Source organism: Aptenodytes patagonicus, chromosome 8, assembly GCF_965638725.1.
Source record: "Aptenodytes patagonicus chromosome 8, bAptPat1.pri.cur, whole genome shotgun sequence".
Classification (NCBI taxonomy): Eukaryota; Metazoa; Chordata; class Aves; order Sphenisciformes; family Spheniscidae; genus Aptenodytes; species Aptenodytes patagonicus.
The window spans coordinates 16,486,521-16,512,361 of record NC_134956.1 but is presented as its reverse complement, the minus strand read 5'-3'; the positions used below and the strand labels follow the sequence as shown (position 1 = coordinate 16,512,361).

General features: G+C 45.3%; 1 protein-coding gene across 8 annotated transcripts in view; it reads left to right on the top strand.

The window, feature by feature from the left end:
• CADPS (calcium dependent secretion activator) overlaps positions 1–25,841 on the top strand; it is a 229,456-nt gene that overhangs the window by 106,411 nt on the left and 97,204 nt on the right. For all 8 annotated transcript variants that reach the window (XM_076346560.1, XM_076346556.1, XM_076346559.1 and 5 more), the window contains exons 7-11: positions 5,522–5,633; positions 9,909–10,048; positions 12,054–12,120; positions 20,624–20,732; positions 21,863–22,075. In XM_076346560.1, the coding sequence (XP_076202675.1) occupies positions 5,522–5,633; positions 9,909–10,048; positions 12,054–12,120; positions 20,624–20,732; positions 21,863–22,075 (641 nt within the window). The remainder of the gene's footprint in view (positions 1–5,521; positions 5,634–9,908; positions 10,049–12,053; positions 12,121–20,623; positions 20,733–21,862; positions 22,076–25,841) is intronic.

Sequence of the window (25,841 nt, the reverse complement as noted above, 5' to 3'; positions counted from 1 at the left end):
GGTGAGGGATGTTGGATGAAGAGAAGTGCATGAAGCACAACCCTTTCCTGCCTGCAGCAGCAATGGCCACTGGTCATTGCATTCTCACCGGATCCCATTCTGGCAGCAGAGGACAGCAAGGGAGGTTAAGCTGGCCTTGCAAATTTTGTCCCAGGTATGGTCACATGTATTAAAGGCCTTTCAGATGGACTGCCCTGCCTCCGTACGCAACCAGCTGCAGGAAGGCACTGGGTGCTGATTTAGGTGGCTGTGCACCTGCGGGGTTGGAGGCAGCTGCACGCCGTGTTCTGCATTCCCAAGGACGTGCTCCTGGCCTGGGAGGGGACAGGCATTGCTGCTGATTTGCTTACATTTGAAAAACCATACTGAGCAGTAGTTTAATAAACTAGCGCAAATCTGCCCAACATGCAGGAATATTATTCTGCAAGACTTTTTTACTTAAGCGGTAAACTTGTGGGAACAAGGCAGAAGGGCAGCATCTCCTGCAGAGAGGTGCCGTGTCCCAGGGTGCTGCTGTGTACATTGAGCATAATGCACATCTGGAGTGAACCCAGCGAGGGAAGAGCATAGCTCTCCTTTAATACACATTTTTACTTTTATTTCTGCTTCTTTCATGTTTATTCCATGCAAGCTGGCAAGCAAACTGGCGTTTCAATAAATATGTCTGGAGAGGGAGAAAAGGTGTCCTCTGGCACTTTTGAAGCCCATGAAAACTGGTCATAGATCATGTTTAAATGTCAACCCCGTCGAAAGCACATCACTCTCCAGCTGCTCCCACGTTAGCCTACTGACAGGCCAAGCTGGTTAGCAGGGCTGATTCATGGCCCAGCAATATAATTCAGCTGCGCTTGTTCATTATTTATAGAAATCACAGGCATCGATGTTCTGGCCAGATCAAGTTACAAGAGCAATGATGGAAGGAGGGTTACTGTTTCAAATTAGGCAGGGGCTAAGCAGACTTGCTGGAGACCACAGTACATGAATGAAAGGATTTAATGCATTCTCCTGGGTACTAACGTCTATGTTCACTTTTGGGAAGGTCATGGGTACTACAGTTTCACTTAGAGGAACTTACACACAAGAGGTGAATAGAAATGATTAAGTCAATGTCAGTCAAGGACAGCTGAGAAAATTGTAGATTAGGCCACATAAGTGGGATATTGTGGAGAAAAACAGCTGGCAATATGAGGAGACTAGGTGGTCTTACTTGTTTTGTCCCTAAGTGGGAAGGACTGAGTAGCATCAACGTGAAGGTTTGCCGGAAGATCTCCAACGTGTTGCTTGAAACAGCTGACAGCAGCTTGGTCTGAGCAGCCTGGCACCTGCATCGGCAATGGCATCACTTTCCCTCCGTGTGCCAGTCAGGACAGTGCCTGTGAGAGCTCCCGAATGCTCCTGAAATCAGACAGGTAGGCCCATCCTTCAAGTGTTCCACGTTAGACAAGCCCATGGAGGTAGTGGGGGACAAGGGTGACCTTCCTCCCTTGTTGTCTACTCACACCCTCTGGATATGTGTCATTTTATGTTTCATTCAGAAAAAAATCTCAACGCTTCAGGCTGTTTGGTTAGTAACTGTGATGGCACCTCTAGGTGAATCTGGAGACACAAAGTCTACAGTGATGATCTACTTATTTTGCTTGTAAAAGGTAAAATAAGGGCCAGCATTTGTCAAGTTAGCACCTGGGGCATATCTCATCCTCTGGCTTTTTGCAGCCAGAAGAGTTTAGCTACTCATTCTAAATTTGATGCCTAACTAGAAACCCTGGAGATGCAAGTAGATCCTATGGATGTCACTGGAAAAGCACAGATGTGATAAATAGGGCGATAATTCTAACAAAGTCCTTATGCATGGCAGCATTTCTTGGCCAGCTCCAGGCTTTGGGATACACTGGGCAATAAGAAATGCCAGACTGAGGGTTTCAGGAGGGATTCAGACAGTTAATATGGTCCTAACTGAGAAAGTACTGTCAGGATTTTTCTGCTTGTATCCTTCTTTTCTCTGGTGTGTATGTATATCCTTTTGGCCAGAATGACGTTATTTGTCCTCGTTTGCAGATGTATTATTGCTCTGAAGTGTAAGCATGAGCTCTGTGATATGGGGACAGGATAGCATGGCTACTTCATGAGAAGATTTGTCCAGAACAGGTCCCAAGGCACCTTCCCAACAAATAAACTCCTGCAGTGATAACCTGCTTAATTATTAATTATGGAAATGAAACCATTACATTGTTAGTCCCTCAGAAGATCCTAATACCTAACTACTGTCCAGAGCTAATTTTCTGAACAATAATTTAATACACAGCACAGATAAACTGCGTACTTAGATTGAATACAAATGATGTTTCAGTGTCATTAATTATGGCCTTATGCTGAGCATCACTATAGCAACTAATGACATCACCGCAGGCTTCAACCTGCACAAAACCCAACTTCTGAGGGTCTCTATTTGTTGGCACGGATCTTTTCAGGGCTTTTGGGGGTATGAATATGGAAGCACCACAGTGTTGTCAAGGGTTTGCTATGTATGTTTACTGTCATTTGAAACATTTATTCCCTTTGTGGTTAATGTTGTTCTCATGAAGGAAACCTAATGAAAATTACTGTTTGTATTTGGTTAGTAACATTTGTTGATAACATATGGTCTGGGAATGCTTCAGCAAATAAGAGCTTTTTAATAGTAAACAGAGATATGAGTTCTATAAAGCAGATGCTGTCAAAATACACAGTGTAAGGTTGGAAATTTTCTTACTTTTGCCTCTTACCCAAAGCAAGATTATCTTCCTACTTTCCCTGCTGGTGTCAATGTAGGTTTTTTAAGAGAGAAAACATAACCTGTGACCTGAAGCTGCAATTAGAAAATAAGGTTGTTTCTTGGTTCTTATGCTTAAAATGTTTATTAGGTAGCTGATGGCTCACACATGAAAAAGATATAATATTGAGGATCTGTCTGGACCTGTAGCGCTGCAGATAATTTATGCCAAACCTCTGCTCCCTGGCACTGGTGGCAGTTTGATGCATCGTCATAAAAGATGAAACATGTGGAATGGTGCACCAGGAGAGAAAACTTCAGGGCAAAGCTGACGAAGAAACTGAGTTCATTAATCAGCTCTGCGCTGAACACGCTCATGTGCTAGGCTCAGTTGGATGAGATTTGCTCAGAGCAGAGCAAAACGTAGAACCATACTTCTTGGGCACAGGAAGGAGTAAATTAGTTTTCCTGATAACTTTCCAAATGCAAAACCTGCTGTTTGGTATTTATGTTTGAAGAACATCTAGTCGCTGGACCACATGCCATCTGAGCCTTTTCCCAGTCATTTCAAGGGAACTGCCTTTCTTCAGCAGAGGACCTACTTTGAGGACAGTGTGAACTAAGAAAGTGTCATTAATAGCGTGAGGGTGAATAGAAGTGCTTAGTGAGATATGGTATAATCTCTCATCTAACTTGCATTATTTTAGGTTGCAGTGTGTGTTCCATCGCATCACTCGGAGGCGTTGCTCATGGCACGCTCTTGTACAAAAAGCACCTTGTCTGTGATTATTCTTCAAGCTCGCTTGTACACTTTGCATGAGTTTTGAAGTGTGATGAATTTTCAGGGTCTCTGGGAACAACATAGAAATCTAGCTCATAATGAATTATAAAAAAGACAAAGAAAGAGAACAAAAGAAGGAAAAAGAGCAGTTTTTATCTGCTAGTTTCACACTGGGCCTCTGCATGATCGGATGTTCAGGAGCATCCTCCTTGCAGTGGTGCACTCTTCCCCAGTCCTCCCTCTGCCCTTCATCTGTGGCTGAGCTGTTCTCTGCTAACAAGGGCAAGTGTAGTTTTAGGAGTGTTTTGCTTAGCTCTGTCTGGAAGTTTCTGTCCAGCTTTATTTTAATAAGTTTCTAACTTTCTCAGCTGTAGAAACAAAGCTTGAAACACAGCTGTGAAGTCTCAAACATAAAAGCATCATGACTTTTTACCCCTTAGTGTAGAAGGTATTCTCTTCTCTTCTCTGCTACTTTCAAAATTGGTTAAAGTTTACAAATAGGCATTAGATCAAGTTCCACTTAATTTCTGTTCTGTGACCCTCTTCAGTCTGTGCTTGTTTGCCAGAGGGGAGCATTTTCCTGTATCTCAAAAACCACAGCACAGGTGAGAAATTTGACATGCTGGTGTGAGCGGCACCACTTGTGGAGGCTCTTCATGAGCCTATTTGAAAAGCCGTGGCCCTTAGGATGTTGAACAGACTTGGTGTTTCACAAATTTCTTTTCCCTGCGATCTCTCTAAATCAAAGCTGACTGCTGTGTAAGGTCCGGATATCTTTAAGAGAACCCCACGAGGATGCTCGCCAGCGCAGCTCAGGTGAGCCCTCGCGGGTGTCACCAGGCAGCAGCTCCAGCTGCAGCACATGGCTTGCTAGGACGGGAACAGAGCCCAGGAGGAAAGTCCATGAAACAAAGTGCAATGGACTGTGGCCAAACTGGGGCTCTGTCCTCAAAGCTTCCCCAAGTATCCGGGGCCAGAGAGGAAACCTCTAGCGTGACATGCTCAGGCCCATCACATGCTCAGGCCCATCACCAGACCTTCCTCCGGCGGGCTGCAGGGCTGCTGCGGTTCTCACACTCGCGTGGGGAAGGTCAGCTGCAGGGTGGGCTCCCCTTGTAAGACTCAAAATGGCAAGGCCATAGGTGTCGGCAGACACTGGCTGGGACCCTGTGCCTGCAGGGTCCCATGTGGAATGAGTTCACGTTCTCTGCACACTTGGGCAGCTTGTGGTTGCAGGAGCTTGGAGATGTCCACTAGAAACATACATGTCTAGAAAGGGTTTTCACGTACGGTGGGTCTTTCAGCCTCCATAGCGCTGCTTTCCAAGCCACGGGACCAGCCAGGGGACGACTCATGGAGTACAAATAGTAGACGGTGGTCTCGGTTCATTGCGTAGTTGGAGAGGTGGCCACTTCCTGGCCACTGCCATCCCATCCCCAAGGAGCTGGTGTCCTGCTCTGCAGTCCTAGCAAACTAGGATTACTCCAGATGTAATGGTTTGAACTTAAACCTGGGCTGGGCTGGAGGGCTAGGCTGGGACTCAGAAGAGGACCCAGGTTAAATTGGGGTTTCTTCAGAGAAAGCAAACCTCACTATCAACCTGGAAAGGAGAGGTTAATTAGCCAAGAGAAGAGCAGAGGCATGAGCGATTACAGATGTCCTAGGTGCAGATGTCCTTGATCCTCAACTTCTGTTGTGACTATACAGGTTGTCACTGCAGGAGACATATTGTTCTTTCTAAGTAAAAAAGTTCTCTTAAATTTGGTTTCATGCTGCTCCCAAATACTCTCTTTTTTTCCCCAAAGAACCATCAAGGGTTTTCCAAACATCTGTCCCACATTTCCCTAAGAAGATAATTAATGTCCTTATCACTCAGCCCACCCACTTTGGCTTGTGCCAGACAGGACATTTTTGTTTAACCATTGCATGCCCAAGGTGTTGCGCTGCTGACCTGCCGGTGGAGCTGAACATCTCTGTCCCTGTTTTTGCAGCTGGGGCACCCAAGGAGACTTCACAACAACACACGCGCTTCCTGCAGTGAAGGTGAAGCTGTTCACGGAGAGCACGGGAGTGCTGGCTCTGGAGGACAAAGAGCTTGGGAGGGTAAGGAGATTTTGAGTTTAACGTTTCCTTCTGGCCTTGCTTTTCTAGAGAAATCTCTCCTGTACGGAAATATCTTTGGAGCACAACATGCTCTGCTTTTTTGCCAAGCTTCAGGAGAGAGGAAAAAAAGCAAGCTCTCCACTGCTGGAAAGGAGTGCATCTCGCATGCTGTCTTTGTTGTGAGTTTTTAATGGCAGCATTTCAGCTGGCTGTGCCTGCACTCAGCAAAGGCAGAGGATCTTGTGTGTGATATTGGCAGTCCGGAAAGCCTTAGAAGTTGCTTACGGAAATGGACATTCCTGAGGCAGAAAAGGGGATTATGCTGAAGCAAAAAGAGGGGATTTAAGTTTGGCAAGAGAGTATTAAGCTGCTCTCATATCTGCTGAGCAGCCAGTGCACGGTTTGAGCATTTGAAAGCACTGACTGCGGTACTCACTGCAAAGGGCTTGAAATCCTGGCTCCCCTGGGGGTTGTGGCTGAACTGGTGGCTTCAGTGGGGCTGGACTGGGGAGCAAAATGTGGAGGTTCATTTCCCCCGTCAATGGTGTTAATAGCAAAGAGCTCAGATTCCCGGGGTACTGGCCACAGAGCCAACCTTCCCATCCCATCTCTGCCTCTCACCTGTGGTCCCTAAACCAGTGCCCTGGGACTGGTGCATCACTGCAGCCCACAGCTCCAGAATATCTGTGGACGGCACTTTTCTGTGGCTTTGGGACAGTTCAGTTAGTCTCCGTGATTTTTTGCAGCTGTATAATTTGTGTTGGCCCCAGGCAGCAAACTCCCTGCCATCCCTTCCTCAGCTCTTCAAGGGTGTGAGATCTGCATGGTGAAGACCCCATGAAAACCACGTTTCCCACGTTCACGGGAAGAGAGGCTGCACCTTACACATGGGCTTGGCGCCTCCCATGTCACGGCTCAGCGTGGCCTGAGCATTCTCCAGGAGCAGCCTGGGCTCTGTCTGCCCGGCTCTGCAGCACACCTTGCTCTCGCCTTGTCTACATTGCCATGGCCAAGAAAGCCATAGCCAAGAAAGCCACTGATCCTGTGGCAAGCCCAAGTACGGTATTTAAAGTTATGGACTAACCTGTTGGGATGTTTCTTGCTAACTCCATGGCTGCTTGTGCCTTGACACAGGAGAGTCTGTGTCTGTAAAACAAAGTTTTTCCTAATTAACATGGTTTTGTATTCATCCTATTCATACAAGTGCCAAATGTTTTTCCAGGTCCTAGTGAGCTCTTGATCTAATTTATATCTTTATGGTGGAGAGTGCTGCATGTTATTTTGTCTCATATAATTTTTGTTCACTTTAGCTATTTGGGTTTTCATGTTCAGGTAACAACCTTTGTTCTTGCACTTGAGAGAGAGAAAAGCAAAGCTACCCCTTCTTTTCTCCTCTCAATCTTCTCTTCAAAGAGTCACGGCTCCTTTGGACTTTCCTCATCCACACCTTGATCCTTCCTTTCTCCCTGTCCTGCTCCTTTTTTCACAAAGGGGGTGACCCCACCAGGCTGCAGTACTCCAGCTGAAGACCTACAGCTGCTTTGCTGCACAGCATCATAATATTTTCAGGATTATTTTCAAAATCTCATTCTTCAAACAGCCCGGCACTCCTGCCTTTATCCGCTGCAGCATGCTGAGCAGAGCTTTTCACCCGGCTGGCCGCAATGCCATTCAGGGCTTTTTTCCCTGAGTGGTTACACTCGGTGTAGACCCGCTTGCTTTGTAAGTCTTGTTTCCACTGGCAGCCATGAGTGGGGCTGACTTTGCTGGTCTTGGGAAGCAATTAGCTGTGCATGTTGTTCTGAGAAAGACGTCAGGCCCCAAAGCAACCCCTCTTGCCCTGAAATGCTGATGAGCCAGCCCCGCCAATGCGCTTTAATTCCCGGTCCAGCGGGAAGCCATCCCTCAGCTCTGAGCTTCTGCGGTCTGAAGGATGTGGGCCAGCAGCGGCTAGCACGCGGAGCCGGGTGGTGATTTCCCCTGGCCCATGGCCACCAGCGCTTTCAGTCAGCCGAACTTCAAAGGGATGCTTGGTGTGCCCGAAGCGGCCGAGAGATGACGCGTGTCTGCTCAGGCTGCATCAGGATTTCTTTTTTAATGAAATAATGAAACCAGGAGCGTGTTAAGCCCCTGGTTTAGCTGTTGGAGTGGGCACGAACCTGTCTGCATGGACAGGGAAGCAGGTTTTATACACAAAAACACCCATGCTCAGCCGCCCTTTGAGAATCGGCTTTGTGCTCTCCCAGGCATGTACAATGCTCACTTTCTATTGCGAGTGTTAAATTGGCAACCGGCCGGCACTCCTCATTTCACCACTTTTGTCAAAGGGAGAGCTGGAAAATGCTCCCAAGCCCTAAACTGCTGGATGGGCAGCTGAAGGCATGGGAATACATCCTGGCCCTATTGAAGGTGGTGGCAAGGCTCCCACGGATTTCAGCCATGCCAAGACTTCATCTACTGAGAGCCAGGAGGGGAAGAGCCATGAATTACAACAACACTGAGCAAAGTTTATTCACCTTTTGATGAAAAAGAGTTAGAAATCAAAGTAGAGAGCATCCCAAACACCCTGAGTGGCTGCTGCCTCGCTGAGAGGTGCGGTTTAGTGCAAGTCTGTGTGCTTGCACAACCTGCCTTGCAGTGGGTCCTTGGAGGCTGCTTAGAGTTTGGATCCATCTGTGTTTCTAACAACACCGTGTGGAGGACTCACTTTTCATCTTCAGGATTTGCTTAAATGTGTTTTTTTCCAAGAGTGATGCAGTAGAGACTGGTGTTGCTCAGTTATCTATGTAACTAATAACAGCTTCAGATTCCTACCAGAGAAAGCACTAGTCTAATTCAATAAAAGAAGTGATAAATAATGTTGATGAATAAGAGTGAAGTCGAGAATCTACTGATGTTAACCCCAGTCTTTGGAGGAGGCAATAAAATAATTTTTAAAATTATTCATCAGAGGGATGAATAGCGTCAGGGATTTTTTGGTGGAAAATAGCCCCTAAGTTGTTGACTCAGCAGTAACATTCATTCCTCTCCTCTGAAGAGCAGAGGGATACAAGATTATAGTCTGGGCTAGGGTTTGGCAGGAGCATGGACTAAGCGTGAGCAAAGAAGTGATGGCAGCACAGCAAATAATGAGGGTGAACACTGCCATTTGTAAAATAATTTGCTTGCGTAAAGGTTAATGGATTTAAAGGAGATTCATCTCAATTCAGGACAGTGGAGACTTGAATGAATTTGTGCCAGTCAAAAAGTCACCTCTGAGAGTGAAAACATCAGAAGAGGAATGGGCGTAGGAGGGAGAGGGTTAAGTCACCTCAGAGGACACACATGGAAACACCAGGAGAAAATGGTGGATGTGGTGTAGTTCTGGGAGAATACTCTGTGGCTCACTGTCTGAGGGAGCTGCTCTGCTTTGTATGGGTAATGGGTGAGTGGGAAAAGCACAGCTATGATCAGAAAAGATTACTCACCTCTTGGAGCCTTTCAGTTTCTTTGATGAGCCAAGCACTTCCATTGGTGTTCATCTGCGCAGCTCCACTGCAATCTTTGGTGTTGCAATGATTTACAGCAGCTGGAGACCATCCCATCATTTCCTCGCTGCATGAAATGGAAGCAGAGAGTCCTGCAGCCACTGGTGTCATGACATGGGATGCAGATTTTATCTGCTGTCGTAGTGCAGTCAGAGACGCCAGCCTATCTAAAACGTTGCCTCCTGCATCCAGTCTTAACAGTAAGCAAAAAATCAAACCAGCTTCCCACAACCTGATAGTAGCAATAGATGAACCACTTTAGGTAGAGCTTTCTGAGCCCTCAAAACAGCTCACCTCACATGGGAAATGACAGGAAGGCTGGAGGTTGACTGAGTTGTATGAGGCTGAAAGTGCGGGACTGCAGTGGGCAACCTCAGCAAAAACTTGTTGCTGGTTTGCTAATCTCAGCAGTCCACCATCACAACTAGACTGATTTACTTGGACAGTTGCAAGCTCGTTTACCGCGGTCTTTCCTTAAACAATGGGAACTGATAATGCAGTAATGTTCTGCACAACCCCATTAACAATGGCACAGTAGATAGAGGAGCCAAAGAATATATAAACTAATCCCAAAATAATAAGCTGTACTTTAAAAAAGCAATAAAAAGCCATCCTCACTGATGTGAATAGAAATTTCCAGACTAACTTTCAGGAGAAAAGTAGCTCATATGATGTGCTTTTGTTCCCCATTAAAACCCATTTTGTGAATAATTTTTCCCTTTAACATTGTTGATTTTGACGCTTACAGGTTGTCCTCCACCCGACTCCCAATAGCCCAAAGCAATCAGAGTGGCACAAAATGACTGTTTCCAAAAACTGCCCGGATCAAGACCTGAAGATCAAGCTTGCCGTGCGAATGGATAAGCCTCAAAACATGAAGCACTCTGGGTAAATGCTTGTCTCAATCTGAACTCAATTTGTTTTGAATGTGCCTTAGAAAATTTCTCTTTTTTAAGATTCTGGAAGAGAAACTCTTTTTCTCAAGTTCACAGGAGGTCAAAAGAAAGATAAATATAAAAATGGCATTAGTTCAGTCGTTTATAATGCACTTTCCATATTCTTAGCATACTCTTTTTAATGCCTATCAGCCAAACAGTTTAAATTTTAAACAGTATTCCTCAGCAAATCGCTAGGTTATTTTTTTTCCTGTAAGGAAATAATAGGTGAACTGCCTGACTCTCTTACTGAGAATAGTATAATTTCCTAAGTTATTCTGCACAAAAGCACATGCACCTCCCGCTTGAAATAAACTCCAGTGTGATTGTCATTATTTATACAGAGATACACAGTACAATTAAATAGAAGCTGCCTGGAGTAGGACTGATGATCTGGAAGGTTAAAAGGGAAACCTCTCCCCTCCAGACGTGAGTGTCAGAGGATCTGGGGCCAGGGGGATCCCTGGCTGCCACCCCTGGCTTCCACCTTCGTGCCGTGCAATGACAAGTTAGATCGTCCTTGGGAAGATCTAGCTAGCGCCATTGGCAAGGCTTTCCTCTGTTTGCTCTTCAGAGCTGAGGACGTGATTAAAAAAAATAGAAACTATCCAGGAAAGTCAGTGTTTTGATTAACTCTTTCTCCAGTATGTTTTTGGTGCTATAAAAATGACTTCGTTTCATTTTTATTTTCATAGTGTTTTGTTAGATTCAATCCATTATTAGATGGTTTGGATCACTCATCTTTTTTTTAATTCCTTCTCCTCCTCCTCCTGTCTTCTCTGCTAATGAGATCAGAGCCAATAGCCACATATGAAGTTTAATTTTTCCACCACGATCACAGGCACCAAACCCAAGATAGGACAGTTCACCTGTCATACTTGTTTCCTTGACCGCAGCTGGTAACAACAGGGCTCAGCAGTCCTGGATTTTCTCAGGCTTTCAACTAACATTCGATTTACAAGATGCTGCTTGAAACTATGTGGTTTATAATACTAGCTTGCTATCAGAACTGCGATTGTCTTTCTGTTGATGTGAGCGGCAATAGCAAAAAGGACAATTATTTCCCTGTTCTTGAACTAGCCAGGGACTCGATGCCCACATCAGCGTGACTTGGACTTTTGTGGCTTAAACGTCCACCAAGAGTATGTTGGATCTCTTCTGGCATAAGGAACCACTAGCATAACCAAAAAGGAATTGTTTTTCTATGTATTGAACCAGAGCTAAAGTAATTATAATGATACATAAAATGTAATAATGCTGAATAATGTCCTTGTATTTATTATTAGTCTGGTGCTGCTACTGTTTTTGCAGAGATTAAATGCTAATTTTGACGTTAATTTTAAAAGTTAATTGTTCCTTTGTAGAAAACAGTAAATACACTCTTCCTTAGAAATTAATTCGGTTTGCTTGAATATCTATAGCCAAGCGATTTCTAGGAATTCACCTTAAGCTGTTCAGCGAAGTGTCCTGGTTTAGTCAGTCCAGTGGATACTGGGATCCCGGGTACTGGTTTTGATGTAGTAAGTAACCCTCTGTTTGACAGCTCCCCTCAGCCAAATGGTTTTGTGAAGGCTTAAAGCAACATTTGGGATTTCTCTCCCTCAATTCTTCTGTTGCAAATGTATTCTTCACCAATCCTACCATGTTGTAGTGATTCACAGGCATTAAAGGGCTTCTAAATTCTGAGCAAGTTGTGAAAGACAAAGAGGAAGAGAGAATTAATACTGTGTAACATTAAGACTCTGGGCTAGAGTGACACTTATGTGTCACTTTCTTTACAGGTTATTTGTTCAGGCTAGAAATAAACACATTCATGAATGCTGCTGAGCTTAAAAGTCTTGTAATTATTCCTGCTTGTGTATTAACTTCAGTTTTTAGGTGTGAAGAAAACATTCTGAAAAGCAAGAGAACAACGTATAGTCACTTGTGTACTGAATTCACCTGTTCTTTTCTCCTAGATATTTATGGGCCATTGGTAAAAATGTTTGGAAGAGATGGAAGAAACGATTCTTTGTCCTGGTCCAGGTAACAGATTTAACTAGAAGTGATCTTAAATCACAACATGAGATATTTAAGTCTTTGTTCTGACCATTTTCGGTGTTGTATAATTGATGCAGCGCTGTGCTTCTGCCTAGGGTGTTTGTTAAGTGATGGATTTTTTTCTAAATGTGTACAACTTTTCAAGGATATCCCAGTTGCAGACCTCTAGCCATGAGTTTCCTGATGCAAATAAATGCTTGGTGAAATGGAGAACCAATTTTAGTGAGGAATTAATGAGATGAGGAGGAAGCTCAGTCTGTCTTGGCTGGAGGTGCTTGGGTGCAAATGCTCCCTTTTGAGCCTCCAGGTAAAATTTGAAGTCCATTGAAATCTACAGAAGTTTCATCGCTGGCTACATCAGAGTCAGTATTTTGTTCTTGATATTTATTTTGCCTTCACGTTCATTACTGCCTCTCATTGTCTGCGGCTCTCATCGATGATTTTGCGATGTCTTTGTTCCTTTTGCCTTTTTTCTTTTTTTCACTTTCTGCCCTCTCAGTTTCAGTAGACCTGTGTATTTGACCAGGGTTAAGAATTTCAAGGAAACAGGCAGAAGATGTCCTCTGTGACCTAAAAGGATCTGGTCAGTACTGGGTGTGTTAGATCTTCCCTCACCTTCCCAAGGGCAGCTGAAACCACTGCATTGGCCACAGAAGTGTGAGGCCCCAGTTTGAGCAGCTCCATCTTCACACCAACCTGATAAAGCCACAGAGCCCTCTTGGGTCCATCTCTCCCTCCCTCCTCTCTGGGTTCCCCAGGGTATGTTGTCTCCAAGCACGAGAAATAAAAGCTTTGTGCAAGGTCCTGTGATGAAAGCAACACAGAGATGCTCTGATGGAATAACATGACATCCAGCTGAGATCTTGTGCCAGCACAGATCCAAAGTGATCAAGTCAGAGGGTGAAATCCTACTGCCGATGAAGCAGATGGCAGGTCTGCCGCAGAGGGGCCGGGATTTCACCCGTGTGTAAGAACTGAGATGGTGTAAACCAGGTGCACCAGGCTCCGCGTTTGGGATGGAGCATGCTCGTGTGCTGGCTTTCTTGTGCTGATAAGGGGAGGATTCCACGCAGTCCATTTTCCACCTTACACAGCTGGCTTCTCTGGTCCTAAATCACTGGATGTTAACTGGTTAGTTTGTTTTGAGTTAATTATTACTCGAAGTTCAACTGTCTCGGTAGGAAGCTTAATTGCATTCCCCGTTTGTCCATCACTGCCGGCCTCCATAGCGCCAAACTATGTGACAGATAAGAAAATCCATCCTGGGGAGGTAAAAGGGATTTATGATGTGCGTGAGCCATGTAAGTAGGAGCCTATTTGGAGAGACCAGTTGAATACCTAGTCCAGTAACCAAGTATGATCAGCAGTGACAGTTTAAGTGCTTGTTTTGTACTCCAAATGGGGTCAAAATGGCCACAGAAGTGGGGGAATTAGTGTAGAGCAGCCACAGGAGATGCTTCTATCTGCCCAAGCAGTATGTTTAGATTTAGGTAAGTGATGGGTTTAGGATCTGTGTGATCCATTCCTAGAGGCATCTGGTTTGCAAATGCACCCTCCGTGCAGGGGCTGGCCAGGTCCCTGGTGAGGTAGGGTGCTTGGCAGCTCGCAGGGGAACCCAGCATCTTGCAGATCTAGACCACTGGAGGTAAATCCCAAACTGTCTCCTGGGTAAGAAGCGGCAGAGGCCATAATGAAGGAAAGGCCTCTTGGGAACATTATGCAGTGACCCTGTTCTTGGGCAGGGATTGAGGGATTGCTTTTCTCTGTATGTTTCCTTTATTATGTTCTGAAATGAAGTTAAAAGTGCTGTGGCAGTTTGTGATCACCTGTAGAGCAACTAGTATTGCTTTTCCCTGAGAGATGATTAATTCCTATTAGACCAAGTTCTCAGTCCCTTTTTCCCTGTGAACAGGGATTCTCCAAAGCAGAGAATCTTTCCTAACATAGCTTCTCCCATAAATAAATCTATTGATACTCTTCTGTGCAAGGGTTTGCAGGTTTGGACATGGATTCCCATGTCTCTCTCAAGGAGCCTTTCTTCTGGCCATTCTATATGGTTGCAATCACTTCTCTAGTTTTCAGTTGCTATATATTCTTCAGCTTGCTGTGGAATTGAAGCTCTCAGAGTTATTCCATGTTTTCTCATGTTACTAGGTCTGTATTCGTCAGTTGGCATATAAGAGCAGAATTTGGCCAGAAAAGCGATTCATTTGAATAAGATGAGCAGACTTTTGCCCCCAGAGAGTCTCTGTAGCCCACCTCAGAAATTCCAGCTGCCACTGCAGCTTCTCTGTTATGTTACCGTTTGCTCAACATTTGGTGCAATGTAAAGTGTTCTGCCGTACATCAAATATAAACAAGAAACACTCTCTATGCAGTCCCTCAGATGTAGTTTGAGCATATTGAACATGTCAGCAGGCAATAAAGATGGAATAAAAATACTTTGCTGTCCGTATGTTTGTCATTTGCTTTTCATGCAATGCAAAGGATGGGTGCTGATACGAACGGGGATTGGCGGCAAAGGTGTTGATGTCCAGGATGCTCTGAACTCTGCTAAACCGCAGACAGAGAATAACCCCGGCAGGAAGGTGAGCTGGCTCCATTACATAAAGAACGGAGCAGCCCTTGTTTCAGGAGCTTGTTTGTCCGCACCAGGCTCCTGCTTGCACCAGAGCTGAGAGATGGAGTCCAAAGCATAAAGTCCGTTTGGGATACAAGTGATCTGGTCAGTCCGTGACACTGCCAAGAGGGCAAGGCTGTAAATTCAGATGAATAACTAAACGTTGCCTTTCTGATCCCTTGTCTCTGTCCCTTACCTGTAGCACCTTCTATTGCAGCTCTGTCTCCTCTCCCATCCCTTGCAGAGTAACCTCCTCCTCCTGGTCCTGTGCCTTCTCCTGCCCCTCTTTCCCTATTTCAGATGGACACAGGCTCAGTTCCTTCAGTGCTATTGGGTGGTATCGCTCTGCCTTCTGGTACCAGTGGTTAAGAAATTCAATGTAATAAATACTCAAACTCTTCATAACCATCTAAACGAGGCACAAAGGTGCCAAACTGCATGGGCGGCACCAAGGAGGAAGGTGTTGATGGCAGTTTGTCTCTTTTGTGTCAGTGATGCCTCGCCGGTATGAACGGAGGCTTTGCGTGCGTATGTAGAAAAAGGAGCTCTGCAGGGAGCATTTCCAGTGCTAGTTGGCTTCTGTAAGCCCTGGAGAGAAGGGGAAAGGAGCAATAACTGCCTTGTAATTTGGGTGGAATAATCCCTCGCACCTTCTGTGTCTGTGTAGCTGCGAGGGTTGTACAGGAGAGGAGATGATTTATTTGGGTGTAGTGGATGAGAGCAGTTCCTTTGTGCCATTTCTAGAACTGGGCCTCACCTCTCCAGCACAGGCATTGCTGGGTGGACTTGGTTCAACCCCTCGGGGAAGGTTTACAGCATGGCGCGGCTGGCAGAGCTGGTGCATATGCTCCTCCAGCATGCACCCATGCGTTAAGAGGGGATAGTTTTCTCTTTCGAATGAATTGCAGTCCTCTCTGCACGCTGCCCACCCTTCTCGTAGACACCCTTTGAGATGAGCAGCAGAAGAGCAGAATACTGATTAGATGTAAATTACATGGCAGAGACTCGTTACTTGCCTAATTTTAAATCCTGAGATATGCAGCGTGAAAGTGATGGCAGAATATGGCCCTGAGCTTGGATGGAAATGGTCCACAGCATCACAAGTGAGGAAAATGCTTCGTAAAGGCAGCAGTAATGCCAGTGGCAGTGGTAAGCGAAAGCAATGGAGCAATTTAGGGCAAAGTTCCCCGTGACTGGTTAGGAAAGAAAATGTACATCCATCGCAGATGTTATAAGTGTTTCCTAAGTTGCCATATCAGCTGCCTGAGCACAGCATACAAATTTCAGCCAGTTTGCCAATTAGACCCTCGATCGTGCAAAAGCTGGGATTTTTGATAGCTGACAGAGCTTGTATTAATTCTTTGCAAGGTCTAATGTGCTGTACTGGCAACAACACTATTGTTGGTTCTGGTGGGTTTGCTGGCTTTGCGGTAGGAAATTTCTTGTAATGATTCTTAAGGGCAAGTGAATTAATTACATTGAGATTTCAGACTGAATCTGTTCTTCTCTTGTCATAACCCCATTTCTGTGCTCTGGCAGCATATGGGAAGTAACACTCCATGGTACCTGGATGACATGTCTGCTGAGTAGCTTGAAGCAGTTTTCAGCTGATTGTGTCTGATGGTGTTTGCAGAATGTTGTTGGAACCAGATCAACTCTCTGCAGATTAAAACCAGTTGCAGTGTCTACGCCTGGATCTATTGTTCCAGTGACAGACTCCCTGAACTCATTATAATTTAGACTAACAGTGACAGTTCCTGCTTTTAGCAAAACTCAGCTGACTCGGGATAAAATGAAATTAAGTAAGTGTTCAGTAGCTCCGAATAACCAACAGAATTTGAAAATAATTCAGCAAAATTGCAGTGTACTACACCAGTGGTCCTAGACTGTGGTCCTCAAGTCAAGGTAAATGACCCGTAGCTGGTCCCCATAATCATATTAAATCATGTTTTCAGTTAGACCCTCGCTGAGAACTGGACATAGGTGGTGATTCTTGAGAAACCTTGAGTGTTGATGAGAAATACAAGATGTTTGGGAAATGCTGGTTAAGTAGATGCCACAGCTTGTTACACCTGGCTATGGTAGGTCCTGCATGTCCCGTCTGCACTCACGTGGGATGGCTTCCCACCATGCAGCCCTGCCCAAAGAGAGCACACGCACACCTCCTGCTTGTAGGAAGAAGTTAGGACAACTGCTATGTGCAATTGTTTAGGGCTGAATGGACGTGCTGAGATGTGAAAACTGTTGTTTTAGCAAAACTCAGCTGACTCGGGATAAAATGAAATTAAGTAAGTGTTCGGTAACTCTGAATAACCAACAGAATTTGAAAATAATTCAGCAAAATTGCAGTGTACTACACCAGTGGTCCTAGACTGTGGTCCTCAAGTCAAGGTAAATGACCCGTAGTTACAGTGAAACAGTGAAAACTGTTGTTTTCACATTTGTTTCTTTAAGCTAGATCATTTCCTCTGCTCATTTGTGTCAGGAAAGGGCTTGGGAGGCAACGTACAGCTGCAACCAGAGGACAAGAGTCTCCCATCAAAGTGGAAAGCTGTATTACAGCTGGCAGTATCTTAGCACAGTTTCTCTCCCTTGGGACAAAATGCATGCTGTTAATCTAGGAAAGGTCCATTTAAGAATTTAACCCAAGTGGGGCGGTGTTATGTCAACAGTGAGAAAGGGGGAGGCAGATGACTGAGCCCAGAGTGTGAGGGACGACAATTAACAGGTTTGAGCAGGATCCTGGGGAAAGCGGTGCTCGCTAGAGCAGGAGTCTCTGGTGGAAAAACAAGGACGAAGTCAGGACTGGTTAATACATATCTACTGTATTTATTAATCAGTCGGATTATATAGCTGGTGACAGAATATGGTCGAGTGCCAAGAAAGTCAGATCTAATTTAGCAGCCTGGGAATACTGAACTTTGGCATTTGTCTCCCGCTGTCTGCTTCCCCTTTCCTGAATTTCTTTGTCTTTTTCTCTTTTTTCCCACTTTCTTTTCCTTCTGTTCTTTTGTCTCAAATTATTTCTCAAAGCTTTTTCCCTTTTTTGTAATGAACCAGCCAGGGCAGCCTTGGATTATTCCCTTTTTTTTAGTTTTGCTCAGTTCAGCTTCCTTAGATGCTCCTTTCCTGGCCCTCATCGAGTCCCTGGATGAAATCCCAGCTGCTTTGAGAGTTTGCCCCTCACTGGGCAGAGATTTCTCCTCTGTCTTCCACCAGTTTCCTCTCTGTATCTGTGTTTTTTCCAATTACTCAAACCATTCATCTTGCCCATCCCATCTGCTCGCTTGCTCTCATACTCAGCTATGGTTCGGCGTGAACTCAGCAGGCTGTATGATTAATTTCTGCTATTAACTGTTTCACTTGTCTGGCCACTTCTAAGCTTCTACAGAAAGCAGGCTCTGTAAAGCACAATATTTTAGAGGACTGATGAAAGGCAAGCTGCAATCTCCACTTGACCCTACAGCGTTGTTCAGCAGCGAAGCACAATCGTGACATACCGAGCTTTCTGGAATCTCATTTTGTCGGATTTTGCTTTACCACCGCTCGTAAATGGAAGGAGCCACATTGCACTGGTAGCCCGGGCATCAGCTTCTTTCTGACCTCAAGCAGTAAATGCTTTAGGCAGCAGGGTAAGGCAGACAGGCTGGTATGCCAGTTCTTGAAGTTAGTAGCTTGAGTTGTTTACGTGCAGGGACTCTGCGTGGCACAGTTGACACCTTTTCCAGAGGCCATCGATAGCTGTCTCTTCCCTCCAGCCTGATCTTGAGCTTGAGCTTCGCACTTGAGCTGAGTAGAGAAGAAGTAGGATGTGAACCCACGTGAGCCCTGGCTCATCGCACATCGTAGACCCACCCGTAGGTTTCTCTTAGAGGTCTCTTCTAATAGTGATGTAGGGCAGCTTCTTCCAAGGAAATCACGTGAACGCTAACAGGAGAGACCAGTTTGCTTTGCCTCTGTCCCAGGATGGCTCCACCAGAGCCTACTGCCTACATCTGTCTTTTATAACTTTTAATGTAAGAATGACAAGCTCTGAAATGCCTGCGTGTGTTTCCATACATTACTGTTGTGTTGGTACAGTTGCCTTATTGATAGGGATGAAGAATATTTTCTGGGTCCAAAGATGAGAGAAATTATTTATACATGAAGAAGAGCCTGAAATTCAGACCTCACGTTCAGGGTCAGAGAAGAAGAAACTGAACTACTGAGTGTATTTTACCTGTTGCTATAGAGCATGCAGGAGAAGAAAAAAACATTAGTTGTATTAATGTTTTCAATCAATGTCAGCATAGGTTAGCACTGACTCGTTTCAGGAATTAAATTTATCATGCAATCCCTGAAGTTCAGGCTGTCTAACACAGAGAAATCAAATCCTCGCCGCTCAGATGAAATCTCCAGGGTCTTACCATAAATAAAGTACATTCAAGAGTTTCTCCAGGAGATGGCAGCAATATACTGCAAGTATAACTGAATGAACACTGCAGGAGTCGTCTGAATATTGTGCGGTGGGGCACTAGGTTATTTTTAGATTTCTTCGTGTTAATCTTTTAATTTTTGTGTTGCCGGTACGATGGTATGCATTCAAAGTTCATAGCATAGAATATGCACTGGTGTGCTCCTGCTATTGGTCTGTTACTTGTCAATCTTTCATCAGTGCTGGTAGTTTTAAGGAGGATGCAAGATGCTTAAAGCATCACTTTTAGTCTTACTCCCACAAATGTGTTAATGATAGGGTTTATTCTTAGGTGGCTTTTGGAGCTGTTCCTGGAGGAAGGCACCGTGCAGGCAGGGCTGCTGAGAGCAGGCTGGCAGCTAGCAGAAGCCCATAGAGGGCAGCAATATACTGAGCGCCGGCTGGGAGACGCTACGCCAATAGACGGGTCCCCTGACTTAAATAAATGACATTTTATTAGCTATAGATGCCACCAAAATAGGTGCTGCATGTGTATTTGTAGCTGAGCGATTTGTCTGGAGTTTGGAGGCAAAATACCCCAGCCCAGCCGCTCGCCCATCATTCGGGATCTCTCCCGACTTCCAAAAAATGACGAGCACGATCCATTGCCACCCACCAGAGTTTCAAAGTTTCCTCCAGAGGTCAACAAAATGTCCAGACTAATAAAATTACGTCAGGCGTCCAGGATGTGACACAACCTTAACAAAGTCATTTGAAATCATTTGACAGTAAATTTCCCCGTGAGTTCCTAGCCTGGGGCACGGAGAATCCTCTCCTCTCCTCTCCTCTCCTCTCCTCTCCTCCCTGGCCGAGCTTCTCGCCGACCATCCAGATTGCAGCACGCCGAGTACGCGCGGGGTCTTGATGCGGCCTGATGGCCTCCTAAAGGCGATTCAGGAGCCTGGCAGAGCCCCTGCAGCTGAGTCGGCTTCCGTCAAGAGCTTGACATTGAATGTATCGTGTCATGCAGATGGTACCTCAGAGGAGTGAGAGCTGCCATTTACAGCACTGATGACAACAACTGCCGAGATCAGTGGGATCTTAAGATTGCTTTAATATGACTGGCACCTAGCAATTTAGCTCACATTGTTTGTGACAGGGTGTCACTCTTGCACTTGTCTGGGGATGAATGATAGAGGGTTTTAAAGCGTGGAGCTTCCTCTTTTGGAGGAAATTAAACCGCTGTAAGTACTGATGCGGAGAATTAGATGCCTGCCACAGCAGGGTGTGTTAAGAGAGAGCTTTGCAAAACCATGGTAAAAAGTTTAGTTTGTCTCGTATGGGCAATGACCGTCAAAATTACCCCACCACCCCCAGTCCCTGTAAACACACCATCAGCGTACGGCATTTGTAAGCGCTTTGGATTGCCTTGTCGTGATCACCCGGTGCCATCTTAGCTTTGTGATTTTCTTCAGGTTAGTCAATATACATTTGCTATGTGCAGCTACCGGGAGAAAAAAGCTGAACCTCAAGAGCTGCTGCAGCTCGACGGATACACTGTGGACTACACCGACCCGCAGCCAGGTACGGGGGCCGACAGCTTGCTGCTGCGCCCGCAGGTGCTCGTGCTCACCACGCTGCGTACGGCTCCCAAACGGGAGTCCTCTCTCTCTCTCCCTGCTTGCAGCTGAACTGTGATCAGCATTATTATAAATACGTTTGTGTTTATACTGATCATTAGCTATGCATGACTTTACTATAAATAGATCTAAGGAATTGAGCTAGGAGTTGCACCAGAGGAGGGAAAGACTCATCTTCTCTGGGGAGCCTAAGTGAATTAGACGCTTAAATCCCAATGAAATTTGATTGTGAACTGAATGCTCAAATCGAGTGATGATCCTAACCTGTGCCTTCAGATTATATTCCCTAAATAAAAGGGTAGCAGCTGTGCCTGTCTTTATTGTAGAAAATATTTATGGGACCAACCCAGCATTTTTGCCTGCCCCATTTTCTCTCTGATAGATGTAAGTGAGTGGAGGGGGCAGAATTAGAAAGCCCCCTGGTACCTGGAGGTACCTGTTGTGTACATGGTGCTGAGACTCTTCTTCAAGTGGAGGAGCGCCACATTTCTTTTATTTCGGTGGGGCGACACACTGCGCATGGTGATCCTCACCATGCCCTGGATAATGGTATCCCCAGAGGAGGTGAAGAAAGACACAGTAGGTTGGTTGTCGAGACCTTGATTCCAGGTTAATTCCGATGTTAGGGAGATGGGAAGATGGGTCCTGAATCAGGGCAAAGACAGAAATAAGCGCATCACCCAAGCACCTTTTGTGCAGTGTGAGCACTGGTGCACTCGCTCTAATGGGAAACCTCCCACCACGTCCCCTCAAAACTCGTTTTGAATGGGGCTCCAGCGGTGCAACCTGCAGGGGACGTGCACAGACGGGGCTGCAGGTGAGAGAAGCAATTAATCCGAGTGTGTTGGGGTATGTTTTAGTAATCACGGTGCAGGGTGCTACCTGGGGGACCTGGCAGGCTCTCTCGCAGGTGAGTTTGGTGCAAGGGAGGGGACTGAGCTCAGCCAGGAGCCGGGGGCAGCGTGAGGCTGGCTGGGGAGACATGCGGGGCGGTGGTGGGATGGGAAGCCGGGGGACATCCCCTGGCTGGCCTCAAAGTCTGCAAAACTCCGTTGTCACTTCCTCTCCTGCCAGGTTTGGAGGGCGGCAGAGCATTCTTCAACGCTGTGAAGGAAGGAGACACGGTGATTTTTGCAAGTGACGATGAGCAGGACCGTATCCTGTGGGTCCAAGCCATGTACCGAGCCACCGGCCAGTCTCACAAACCTGTGCCGCCTACCCAAGTGCAAAAGCTAAATGCTAAAGGAGGAAATGTACCCCAGCTAGACGCCCCAATCTCTCAATTTTGTAAGTAAATAAGTTCTCCTAGAGAGCAGAAGTCTTTGATGGAAAGATTTTCTGCACTGATGTAAATCAATATTCGTACATGTTTCTGACTCCAAAATGAAATTTTTTTCATTATCATTAAGCTGCTTTTTACAACAGTGGATCCAGACCCAGTTAACCTGTGTTTAACACAACCAAACCCGAGAAACAAAATTCCTTGGGGAACTTGTCAATGAGTATTTTAAAGTGCAATACTTGATGGAGGAGAGACTGCGATCTCAGAGCCTGAGACCCAGCTTGCTTTCTGCAGACGTGCATTTTACCCCCACACAATAAACTGCACACCCAGATCAGAGCGATTCATTAGTGCCATTAGCTGTCTATCAAATGCATCACGTGCTCAGAACTACAGGTGCAAATCTTGCAAGTATGAAATGCACACACAAAAAGAGGTCTCCTGTTGAATATTCAACTGTAGGAAAACATATGGTATTTTTAACAGGTTGCTTTGCAGGCCAGTTAGATGTGAATTTAAAGCAATCATCTTTTAAGTCGTAGCTATGCTGCATGTCCTGTGCAGTTATACCCAGTTTGCTTAATTTGAAATTCAGAGCAATTTCTTTTGTCTTGCAAATATAATTTGATTATAAACCAGACAAATGCCTCCTCGCTCATTTTTCTTGAAAGTGTCGATCGCACGTCTGGAGCCTCTTTGTTATGTAACATACAGCAGTTCTTGCTAGTTTCAGCAAAATTTAAGAATTAGTATCGTAAGGAAAATAAGGAAAAGTGGTTCAATATTAGCAAATTCTCCTAATTAAATCAGATTTTAACATTTAAAATTGTCCCTGTAAAGCTGTTATAGAGTATTTTGTTGTAAGGAACTCAGAAAATCTGCCCCTTGCTTATCAATATAATTTGATCCCCTTTTATATTGGTTTAACTTCTTCATTTCAGTATTTATAGAAAATAACAATGCAAGACGTACATCTGTACCATCAGTGTTACAGCAGAAAACCTCTGCTTGCTGCTTTTTTCTTTTTTTGGTGTTTTTTTTTTTTAATCCTCCATATGCCTGCATATTTTGGACTCCCTTCTGCCTTGCATTGCTGCTGCTGTCAGTGGGGACGTAGCATGATGCAGCGTGGTAAACCCATAGTCAGTATTTTCATTTCAGTGACCCTCATCCTCTTCATCCCAGTCAGGTCACTGGCTTTGGGGGTGCAAGGTGTAAAGGATTGGGGTCGGGAAAGAAGGACGCCTCTCAGAAAGCCAAAATGGGAGATGGGAATTGGGCTCTTGCAAGAGGGCAGTTTACCGGCTGTGGTTAGCCTCTAGACCTGGCTGAGCTGTGCTGACCTGAGAGCACTCCCAGGGATTGTATGTCCCTCTGCCCAGGTTCTTGGATGTAGCAGGCACAGGTCCTTCTATGGCTGCTTTTTTACATGCTAAAAGCCTTCGAAGTGTAGCAAGGGAGAACAGCAGAGGGATGCTGCTTGTGGCTCCCTCTCCTAACAAGCGATGCTCAAGGATGCTCTTAGCTGCGTGGTTGGTGCAAAGAGGATGCACTCCTGTTTGTCCCAGCGTGATCCCTGCGGATTAGGGTGAGGGCAGCGAGAGAATATCAAACTGGGGAATCAACTTCCCCTCCAGGCTTCTCCCATCCCTGCAGACATCAGGCCTGGAAAATTTTTCTGCTGCGTAAATTCCTGATGTTTATGGAGTTTTCACTTTGCCAGACCAATATGTGGGGTCAGGTGAAGGGTCCCTTTCCCAGACACATCGTAATTGCCTGGCAGCAGCTGTAGCAAAGTCTGCCAGGAGTTTGGGAAGGGAAAGGGGATGCCTGGGGCCGTGGACCTTCAGGTATGTTGTCCCCATGCACAGCCTAGCACTGTGTGTGTGGAGAGAGCTGAACCCCCCTGCTTAGGTTACTGGGATGGAGAAGGGGCAGCTGGTTTGTCCTAGTCCTTGCCAGGGAGCAGTGAAGTCGGTGACTGAGCCCAGGAGTACTCCCTGCATCTAACCACAGCCCAGCACGTCCACCGGAGACTTGTGCTGCTCGTGGTCCTGCAGACCTGTATCAGCCTGCCTGTGCTCAAAACTATAGAAATGCCACAGGTTTGACCTTGCTTTTTCCATCTCACTTGCCTGCCAGGAGGCAGGGATCCCTCATCCTCGCTTCTGGTGAAAACAGCTGAGATTTCACCCCCTGGTCCCTCCAGGGCATCTGAGGGGGTCAGGATCTGACCTCAGTTTCTCTCACTTGTTCTCATGCCGATACCAACTCCAAATCCAGATCATTCAGCTTTTTTTATGCCACCACCCTCTTTCCATCCACAATGTGTTTTCCCCATAAGCTGGGAGGCTTCAGGCTCCCCTTTTTGCTGCAGGCACTGGGAAACCCTTTTGGTTGTGTTGTGCCAAAGCATGGAAGTGGGAAACCAGTCAGCTCCTCAGTCTGATGATGACTTGCTACTTCAGCATCTAGCCTGGGCTAGTGTGTTTTGTCCTCGGTCTTCCTTCCTCCTCCTCCCTTGGATCTAGATCCCTCTGAAAGCTTTTTGTGCACAGGACCTTCATCCTACAGGAGGAGGAGGGCAGCACGCCATAGTACACCTTCATCTCAACAGCAAGGCCTGCTCATTTCATATTTCAACATTTGTACATGGCAATGCTCATGGCAAAGTCATTGGGCGCAGCAGTTAAATAATCAGAAGCGGAAGCGAGTCATGCATGCCACACATGATGGCTTATCAGGAGTCTTAAATGCACAAATATGTCTCTCAGCTCCTTCAGTCTTGAAATTCAAACATATCAAGTATTGCATTTTTAAAAGGGTCTTGGTTTGTTATTGGGTTTTTTTGGCTTGGGTTTTTTGGTTTGTTTTTTTTTTTTTTTTTTGCCTGCAGAAAGGTAAGGACTTTTGCGAGACATTTTATTCTTGTGCATTTATCTTTATACCTGTCATATTTTTTGTGCTTATTAGAGTCTATGGTGAGGATGTGCAAAGAAGTAAATGTTAAGCCATTTGATGAGTAACTGTTGTTATAGCTTTCATGTTGTAGCAGTCCGAGATGGCACACGCGCATGCATGCACATGCAGAGAAAATCCAGCCCTCCGCTCCTGTGATGGAGCTGTCTGTTAAACAGAAACTTGAGAAGAACATATTTTGCTGTTGGGGAAACTTGGGAGAAATAGTGAATTCATTTGGTTCCCACCTCTTTTGACTTAGTAACCACAAACTTCAGCAGCACTCAAATTCTCATCCGCAGTTCGATAGCAGCGCTTGACTTGGAAGTAAGCAGACAGCTCCGAACCAGGGTGGAGTTTATTTTATTTGCAATTTAAGTACTGAAAAAAAAATAGATCCTGCTATTCATTAATTTTTGTATGACTCCACAATTCCTTTTATGTGGGTGAACAATACCTGTTAGAGTGAAAAGTTTTGCTTTTTTTGTTTTGCTACAATTTAAAAGAAAAACTCCATTCACGCAAAGCTGTGCTTTTCTCCAGTGTTCGCGTTATGAAAGAAAAAACCCAAAACTGTTCTTGTTTACTGTTGAAATCATGCACAGTATTGTAGTCAATAATGCTACCAAGACATATTACACCTTTTGGCAATATTTAAGCTTCATAAAAGTGGTCACTTGTCTGAAAGCACCGATCTTTGTTCGTTCTGTGTTAGTGATGCATCAAACAAAATTCCCAAACATGCTCAACGTTCTTTTTTTTTTCTGAAACCCTTTTCTTTTTAACATGAAAGATTGGTCCGTACTTGTTTTA